A 9,883-nucleotide genomic window follows, 5' to 3' on the forward strand; every position below is an offset into this window, starting at 1 on the left:
TGTGTTCATTTATACCACAGGGAAAAGAACTTATTTAATTTGCATTGTTCCTAATTTCGTTGTAGACTTGCAGCATGTAGACGCGACTCCCTCATCGACGACGAAACAAAGGACAAATGTTTCCAACGACTTGCTGTTCACATAATTGGCGGTTTAGGCGAATATACTCGTCCACAGAGATTGATTTCACTTTTTCTGTTTGAGAAACATACACACATACAAAACACTACAAAACTACGTCAGGAAATTACAGTCTCATTACTTTGGGAACGCTGAGGGTAGCAGAGATCTGAAACAATCGACACGAACGGTTCCGAAAGGTGCAGACTTTTATCGACCGGTACTTGGGTTCCGCCGGCCGCTATGGCCGAGCGGTTGTAGGCGCTGCAGTCCGGAACCGCACTGCTGCCAAGTTCGCAGGTTCGAATCCTGCCTCGAGCTTGGTTGTATGTGATGTCCTTAGATTAGTTAGGTTTAAGTAGTTCTAAGTCTAGGGGAGTGATGACCTCAGATGTTAAGTCCCATAGTGCTTAGAGCCATCTGAACCATTTGAGCTACCAATAGTGTTTCCCCAACAACCGTTCAGTGAACGTTACTGTGTATGCGGCTCCAAAGGAGGCGCCTGGTTCGTGCAGTCATGCCGACTGCTGTTTATCGGTGATGAAGGCTGGAATTTGCACGCCAGTACAACAACTGAACGTCCACTAAGTGGCGAGAAGTAACCTTTTCAGATGAATGAACTATTATGCTCAATCGAACATATGGCCGTTGGCGTGTACGGCTTGAAACGTCTGAAAGCAAACACCATTCAAACCAGGAGGGTGTGTTATGGTCTGAGGAATGTTTTCATGTAATTCCCTGGGTGATATCGTCATTATTGAAGACTCAATGGATCAACACAAGTATGCATTTACTCTTGCGGACCATGTCCACCCCTACATGCTGTTTATTTTTGCTCGGCACGCTGGCATCTACCAGCAGGACAACGCAACGTGCAAACAGCTCACAGCGTGAGTGCGCGATTCGAACAGAACCAGGATGAGTTTACCGTACTCCTTTGGCGTCCAAACTCCCCAGATTTAAACCCAATCGAGAATCTGTGCGATTACCTCCATCAAGCTGTTCGCGCCATGGATCCTCAACGAGATACCCAGCGCAGCTGGCCGCGACACTGGAGTCGGCGTGGTTCCACATCCCTGTCGATATCTTCCAGAACCTCACCGACTCACTTCCTACACATCTCGCGCTGCGTGAGATGGTTATTTAGATTTTTGACAGGTGATCACTAAATGTGACTGGACAGTGTAATATGTATCATGAATCAGGTTCAACGATTGCTGTATACCATGAGCTGTCTAAAACAAAACCTCAACTTCCTATCTAGGTGCTTGCGGACGTTATCTCATTTATGGTATGACATACACTAGGAGCATGAACAGCTATACATGTAGAGAGATCACTAAACAGCTACATATCAATATTTCAACACAGCTCTCCAGCACAATATTACACAAGTGACAATAGCTATAGGCGAATATCGAGATCTTTTATGTAATACTCTACTGCCCCATCAGTCATGCTTCCGCCGTCGTGTGTTTACATGACGAAAGAGAAATACTAACATCAGCCGCATCAGGGTAATGAAATAATTCAGTGGCGACAATTGAGTATTTGTGTCGAACCGGGACTCAAAGCCGAATTTCCCGCTTTACACGAGCAGTAGCCTTAAGCGCTTCGGCTATCAGAGCATGCTTCACATCCAACCCAACATCCCAAATTGTCACACGCTACTTCCGTAGCAGCCCCTGCCCATTTTCCTCATTGCTCGCAGCATCTAACATGATTCCCGAAAGAGGTCGGACCTACGCTGCATCCATACTGATGATATCATGAGTGCCGTCAAGGCTTAGATATTACAACTAAATGTGTGGCCTATTCTTTCGAGCATGTCCAGAAGAACATACACTACACAGTCACGATTCTGCGGCCGGCAATTTGGGTTGGATGCGAAGCGTGCTCGGATAGCCGAAACGATTAAGGCGACCACTCGCTAAAGCAGGAAATCCAGGTTCCAGTCCCGGTCTAGTACAAATTCTCACTATCGCCATTGAATCATTTCAGTGCCCTAATGTGGCTGATGTCGATGTTTCCCTTTCGTCACGTCTTTTATGTGGGGTATCACAGCACTCGTCACTGTCAGGGAACCTTCGATAGGACCCTTGCCGGCACGTGCGGACTTGCTGGTAAAACACGAGCAGCTGCCTGTCGTTCCGCACCACAGTCACAGGACGGTGGTGAAGATTTGCCCCACTTTTGAGGAGCGTCGGCACATCTTCTGTAGCCCGTTCGGATGCGGTTCACGGTAGTCCAAACTGCTAGATGCTTGTCAAATTGGATGTACGTCGTTCAGTACTGCACGATCCAGTTATCAACAGTCTTATGGGTTCTGACAGTAAGGCCGTTTTCCTTATAGTATCGGAAGATGGAATGCGATACAAGATAGGCAGCCAGTATGTGGGGGTAGATTTCATTCACCCAATAATAATGAAATTGAATTCGTTTAGTTGCACGGTTATCTTTTTCACATATGGGCTATCAAACTAGACAGACGCCCAACGTTCTTGCTGCTGAATATACCAGTCTGAGTGCTGATACCTCGAGGGTGTCTGCTGACAATCCACAACTAGCGCCACAGAGTTTGTGGAGAATGTTATTTCTGATTTTGAGCTTATCAGATGTTAGTGTCAAGACTTTCTTAAAAGATGGTGACCTGTCTAAAGTGATCCCAAGGTGTTTTGGATGCACTGTTTCGACGATGTTTGTCATCCTCAAAATATAAACCAAGAGTTCTGTGTGTCAATCTATTGGACAGACGAAAAAATGCAACTTCTGTTTTATTTGAGTTAGATTGTAATCGCCCTTTACGTAAGTATTGGCTTCAGATGTCTAGATGAAAAGTTAGGATTTCTTCAGTTGTTTCGAGGGTTTTGTGTTTGGTAGCTGTTGTCCAATCATCCGCATAGTCAAACTTTCTGAACTGTATGGAGAAATATGATTTATATAAATGAAACAAGAGAGGAGCAAGGACGGATACCTTTCCAAAGCCATTTTCCAATACAGGGGTACTCAAAAAGAAGGAGCACATTTCAAACATTTATTGCTTCCAAACTACAAAAGATAGAAACACATTTCCAACGTTCCTGGAAAGAGAAAAGTTCAAATTTTTATGCATTTAAAGTGAGCACCATGTGTTACACGTCAAAATCAAAACGGTGGCTCATTTCCTGTCACATACGAAGCAGCTGGTTTCTCGTTATCGAATTCACAGTTTCGACAATGCTATGTCACAGACTTCCAAGAGTGTCAGGAATAAGGGGGATAAAAACGCGGTCTCTCAATTAAGCCCACAGATAAAAATCACAAGGTGTGAGGTCTGGGACGCTGGATTGGAAAAGGAGGAGGAGAAGATGAATTTCATCGCCGGTGGCCCACCGTTTTGATATTTGGCGTGTAACACATGGTGCTCACATTGAATACATAAAAAGTTGAAATTTTATCATTCTAGGAATGTTGGAATTGTCTTTATATCTTTTATAGTTTGTGAGCAATAAATGTTTGAAATCTATTCCTTCTTTTGAATAGCCCTGTACTTTTGGACAGCTAATGTCGTTTCCTGTAGCTACAGTAAATGTCTTTGTAGTGAACATGTAAAACTGTTTTGTTTTCCGCCCGCATGGAATTAATTGTAATAATTTATAAAGCAGCCCATGCCTCCTAGCCAGACCAAATGCTGCAAGCAAATCAGTGAATACCGTTGATGTTTTCTGCTTCCTTTTGTACCGTGCTTCAATAAATGTTGTTAACGAGGAAACTTGAGAAGAGTAGCTACGCTCTGGTCGGAAATTAGCTTGCTAACGAGTAGTTTATGAAAGATCTCTGGACTAAAATTCTTTAAAGGTACTTATAAATAGTGCTCAGTAGAGCGATTGAACAATAGTTCTTCGATTTGTCTGATGACTTGCCAGGTTTTCGTATTGCTATGATTTTCGATTGCTTCATTTTAACCACAGATCACAATCAGAATGAGATTTTCACTCTGTAGCGGAGTGTGCGCTGATATGAAACTTCCTGGCAGATTAAAACTGTGTGCCCGACCGAGACTCGAACTCGGGAACTTCATCACTTTCAGGAGGGCTAGTTCTGCAAGTTTCGCAGGAGAGCTTCTGTAAAGTTTGGAAGGTAGGAGGCGAGATACTCTCAGAAGTAAAGCTGTGAGTATCGAGCGTGAGTCGTGCTTCGGTAGCTCAGATGGTAGAGCACTTGCCCGCGAAAGGCAAAGGTCCCGAGTTCGAGTCTCGGTCGGGCACACAGTTTTAATCTGCCAGGAAGTTTCATATCAGCGCACACTCCGCTGCAGAGTGAAAATCTCATTCTGGAAACATCCCCCAGGCTGTGGCTAGGCCATGTCTCCGCTATATCCTTTCTTTCAGGAGTGCTAGTTCTGCAAGTTTCGCAGGAGAGCTTCTGTAAAGTTTAGAAGGTAGGAGGCGAGATACTGGCAGAAGTAAAGCTGTGAGTACCGAGCGTGAGTCGTGCTTCGGTAGCTCAGATGGTAGAGCACTTGCCCGCGAAAGGCAAAGGTCCCGAGTTCGAGTCTCGGTCGGGCACACAGTTTTAATCTGCCAGGAAGTTTCATATCAGCGCACACTCCGCTGCAGAATGAAAATCTCATTCTGGAAACATCCCCCAGGCTGTGGCTAGGCCATGTCTCCGCTATATCCTTTCTTTCAGGAGTGCTAGTTCTGCAAGTTTCGCAGGAGAGCTTCTGTAAAGTTTGGAAGGTAGGAAACGAGATACTGGCAGAAGTAAAGCTGTGAGTACCGGGCGTGAGTCGTGCTTCGGTAGCTCAGATGGTAGAGCACTTGCCCGCGAAATGCAAAGGTCCCGAGTTCGAGTCTCGGTCGGGCACACAGTTTTAATCTGCCAGGAAGTTTCATAACAGATCACAATGTCAGAGAAGAAATTCGCCAGCCATCTTTTCTGCATAGTTCCCACAACGTAGAAGATGCATTCCATCACTTCTCGGTTCCTTTCCAGCTTTCAGAGTTTTGAGAGCGGCAGAAATTTCAGACACAGAGAACATTCTTGAGAACCGATTGTTCATTAGTGTTATTTTTGAGCAAAGTAAGTTTTCGAATGATGTATTTGGCATGAGTTTTATCCCTGGACGCTCTGCATGTAGGCAGTAAATGCGACGCAGTCCTATGAACTGATATATGAATGTTGTTCCTTACTTTTATTTTGTTTCCAAACTCCCTTAGTAATGATCATGCTACCCTACTTGATGTTTAAAACATGAGTGAATCAACAGTATCTAACCATCTAGTACGTCTGGCTGTACCGAATTTATGAAGTAGTTTATCCGCTATTTGCGGCCGGTAATCACTTTTTAGAAATTCATCGTACTGTTTCTCGGTAGTTTCATTTCAACCTGGAATATACTGCTTGCGGTAGCCCGTGGGGATTGCCTTGTGGTGGTGATGGTGGTGGTGGTGGTGGTGGTGGTGGTGGTGTTAAGTTCCTATGGGACCAAACCGCTGAGGTCAACCGTCCCTAAGCTTGATTTTGGCTCTTGAAGAAGAATGGGCTGTTGTTCCATCACCGGGATTCAGACGCCTTATTGAAAGTGTTCCCAGAAGAGCTCAAGCGGTTATAAAACGAAGGGTGGAGGCATATCTTATTAATGTGGACTAACAGGTGTCCCGATACTTTTGATCAAACAGTGCACAACTTGTACAGAATACAGATTACAATTATAAGAGTCGAAGGAAATGAAAAGGATGCCGCAGTTGAGAAGGGAGTGGGACATGATTGTAGTCTATTCACGATGTTATTCATTCTGTACATCGAGCAAGCAAGAAAGGAAACCGAGGAGAAATTAGGATAGAGGATTAATGTTCACGGAGAAGGAATAAGAACTTTGAGATCTGCCAACGACATCCTAATTCGGTCAGAGACAGTAAAAGATTTAGAAGAATACTTAAAGTGAATAGATAGCGTCTTGAAATGAGATTAGAAGATGAACATCAATTAAAGTAAAACAAGGGGACTGGAATGTAGTGTAATTCAATCAGGCGATCCTGAAGGAACTAGATAAGGAAACGAGGGACTAAAACTAGTAGAAGAGATTCGCTATTTGGGGGTCAAAATAAGTAATGCTGGCTGAAGCAGAGAGGATATAAAATACAGGCTGCAGCAGGAACAAAAACCTTTCTAAAAAAGAGAAATTTGTTTACTTCGAATACAAAAGCGTTAGAGACTCTTTTACGGAGGCATTCGTCTGGAATGCAGCCTTGTAAGAAAGCATCTTATGGATAAACAGAACTCTTAATGAGGGGGTACTGATCGAATGCAGGAAAAAAGAAATTTATGGCAAAACTCGAGTGAAAGAACAAATTGGTTGGCAGGACATGCCCTTAGGCATCAAGGAATTGTCAGTTTGGTAATGGACGGAGTGTGGGGATTAAAAATTCAAGAGGCAGACCAAGGATTGATTACAGTAGCAGGTTGAAATGGATGGAGGCTGTAGCAGTGACGCAGAGGTGAAGAGTGTTGCATAGGATAGACTAGGGCGGATAGCTGATTAAACCAGTCTTCGCACTAAAGACCACAACAAGGTACAGTTCACAGCGGATGATCAACAGAAGTGGAAGTAACGCTGAGTGTGTTCCGGGACAGATAACAGTACCAATGATGTTCGCAATAAACATAAGCGGCTTGTTAGAGTTTTCAGCACGCATAGATTCATCGCTGATGGTGGTATGACTTACAGTTTACAGCATCGTGTTATTGCAACGGTTCAATTATTGTACACAACAGTAGCTGTATTTAAAATTGGTAAATGCAAAATAATGGCGAGAACAAAGAGAAGGGCCTAGCAACTGATTAAGAGATTAATAGTAAACGTCTTCAGCCTGTCACATCGTTGGATGTTGGGGGTTATACCATGAATCGATATGAAATGGAAGTGAAGCGTCAAATCAGTAATAGGTAAGGTCTTATGGAAACATTTTAGGAAACTGGGTTGGAACTACAGAGGAAACGGGAAACAAAGGCTAGTGATACAAATCGTAGAGTCTGCTGGACTATTTGGAGTTATTTTCAAACAGGCAAGACAGCAGAGAATGATGGAACTGAGAGGCACTTCACTGGAGACATACAGGGCTACCTCCGTTTTATTTATCAGTCGACAAATTCGTCAGTGATATCTATAAAAACCAAAGCGTTATTACGCCTCAAAAAGCAACGTTCCGCGAGTCGAACATCGAATTGGAATTTCATGGCTATGAGTATCTCCTTATGCGCAGTGTATGTCATGAAGTAAGTCGTGGTGAAGCAGGCGAAAAGAGAAATTACGAGGCTGTTTGTATGTATTACACTAGCTGCTGTAATGTACACACGCTACAAACAACCGTGTATCCTATATGAAAAAAGGTATGATCGATACCTTCCTTGGATGAATGTGATAATTTTTCCGAAGCGCTGACGTTCGTAAACTGTTCGAAAGTGGACTAGTGCTGCGACTGTGAATAACTGCAGTTAAACTCACAGAGTACAATGTGACATTGATGTCTGAGATGAGTGCCGGTTACTGAGTTGCATGCAGGCTAACAGATATGCTTCAGTGGGCAGCTTCTTTCCAGATAAGCTCTTGAGCAACTGCTCGTGTAACAGCTGCTGTGTTGGAGAGAAAACGCTCCTGTGAAGCAGTGAATGGTATGGCGCGCACTCCACGTTCACAAAGATGCGGCTAAGGTCCCTTTGGTCACCTGATCCTAATTTTTTAGAGCGAGACTGTATCTTAGATCCAGCTCCGACAATTCTCTTGATATATATGCTGCAGCAGAGGGATCATAGTTCGGGACGATTCCGCAATGATCTCGTAAAGTAAATACGTAATGCCCGGTTCCCACAGTAAAGGGCGTTTTCAGGCAGTATGAGGTGTGCAGTAAAAGTGTGTTGTGCGGTGACTCATCAGAAACAACGAAAAAAATCTCACCAATTCGTGTAATAAATATACAGTTTAGCAAGTCCTGACGCCACATGGACACAACGGGGCCACGTGGGAAGATGGCTAAGAACTCGGTGGAACTTGGGAGCAACTGGGCAGAAATTTAGTGGGTCTGAAGGTACTTCGAGTCGACAGTCAATAATTCTGTCCAGTTACCTTCCGCAGACCTCTACGGGCTACAGTTTGACGCGGTGCTCACGGTACAGATAGCGACGCTAGCTTACATCGATGCTTGATACAGTGTGACTTGGCTGAAATGGCGCTATCTCCTCGGTAAATACTGAATTTGCCGATACCACTCATCTGCTTTGACACATAACGTCATCAAAATTGTGGACATAAACGATTCACCGAAATATAAGTAAAATGTGCTACACAACAGGAATTATAAGTGTTTTTTGATATGACAATAGCAAGTAATTCCATATGTGTAATTGATGTATCGAACCTAGCGATACCGGACATGATTTAACTAGCGACGTAACGATTATTGCGTGTGACGTCATATACGCGAGTAAAGAGAGGGCACCAGCGTTGAGAACATTCGTGTTTCATCTTCTTTTGTGGAGGGAAGGGGATGTAGGTGGGAGGGATGTAGGTTTTGTTGGCAGACATTTAGCCGAGCTGAGCGAGTACGGCAGTGCGCGGCGCGGCGCAGCGGACTGACCTTTTGAGCGGGGGGTGCTTGGTGCCGTTGACGACGAGCTTGTTGCGGTGCGTCTTGGCGGGCGGCGGCGCCGGCGCGGGGTCGGCGGTGGGCGTGGGCGTGCCCGCCGTGGCCGTGGCGCTGGTGCTGGTGCTGGTGTTGGTGTCGGCGGAGCTGCTGGTGGTGCTGACGCTACTGTCGGTGGCGCTGGCGCGCACGCCGCGCAGCTCCAGCTGCAGCTGCATGTTCTTGGGCAGCGGCGGCTTCTCCTCCACCGGCAGCATGTAGGACAGCATGGCGCATCACCGCTCTCCGCTGGCTGGTGGCTGGGCGCTCACTGGGGCCTCGCAGCCGCCATCTGCAACGAGAGGAGGCCCTCACTGCAGGAGGAGGAGGGGCGGCGCCGGCGGTGGGGCCCCCGGGGGCTCTGCGCGCTGCGCCTCTGCTCTGTGTGCCGTACCTGCTGCACTCGCCCGTCCTGCCGCCGCAGCGGTGGACGCTGAAGCACGCTAGCGAGGTCACACTCGACTCGGGAGTACACTGGTGGGCAGCACTTGAGGAGGAAAGTAAATTTCGCATCATTTATAACTGCCAACTAACATAGATCGATTAAAAATTTTAAAGAACTTAGTTCTTAATATAGGAAACAGCGATCTATAATTATTGAGTCTCCGTGGCAACCTTAGAGCGATCAGGACGCTTTCCCCACAGATAGCCTCTTTGGCCATAGTAAGACGAGTAGGTAGCCATGGTTACTAGAGTGGCGTCCTTGTTATCATCTTTGGTTTGGTTGATATGGTACGTGACAGAGGGCCACTATTTAGGTCGCAGTAATTACCTTTTTATACTATATTTTATTAGTAATAAGATGTTAACTTGTTTTATAAGTTCTATAGATGGTAATGACTTAATAGTAACTACCACGTTACTTTCTTAAGCGACAGAAATGCAACTTACGTGATTGGCTATCCATGACGTTATGCCGGAGACGGTGGGCCGGGCTTCAAGCCCTTCACGTTGCAGTACACCACCAGCCACAAGCAAGAGGGTTGCCATACGCCACCGCCTCCGACAGACGTCTATGATATATTAGCGTTATTTACTGGTTTATCAATATACGATTTTGTCCTTTATATGTTTATAAGGATTCTTGTTCATTGTAGGTC

The 9,883-nt window shown here is 45.3% G+C and overlaps 1 protein-coding gene across 1 annotated transcript in view; it reads right to left on the reverse strand.

The window, feature by feature from the left end:
• The window catches only part of LOC126184647 (uncharacterized), an 880,966-nt gene extending 871,891 nt beyond the window's left edge, over window positions 1–9,075 (reverse strand). Inside the window, exon 1 of the mRNA XM_049927127.1 lies at window positions 8,739–9,075. Within this exon, the coding sequence (XP_049783084.1) occupies window positions 8,739–9,013 (275 nt within the window). The 5' untranslated portion in view covers window positions 9,014–9,075. The remainder of the gene's footprint in view (window positions 1–8,738) is intronic.
• Window positions 9,076–9,883: the final 808 nt, after the last annotated feature.

This window comes from Schistocerca cancellata, chromosome 1 (assembly GCF_023864275.1).
Source record: "Schistocerca cancellata isolate TAMUIC-IGC-003103 chromosome 1, iqSchCanc2.1, whole genome shotgun sequence".
In the NCBI taxonomy this organism is placed as follows: domain Eukaryota; kingdom Metazoa; phylum Arthropoda; class Insecta; order Orthoptera; family Acrididae; genus Schistocerca; species Schistocerca cancellata.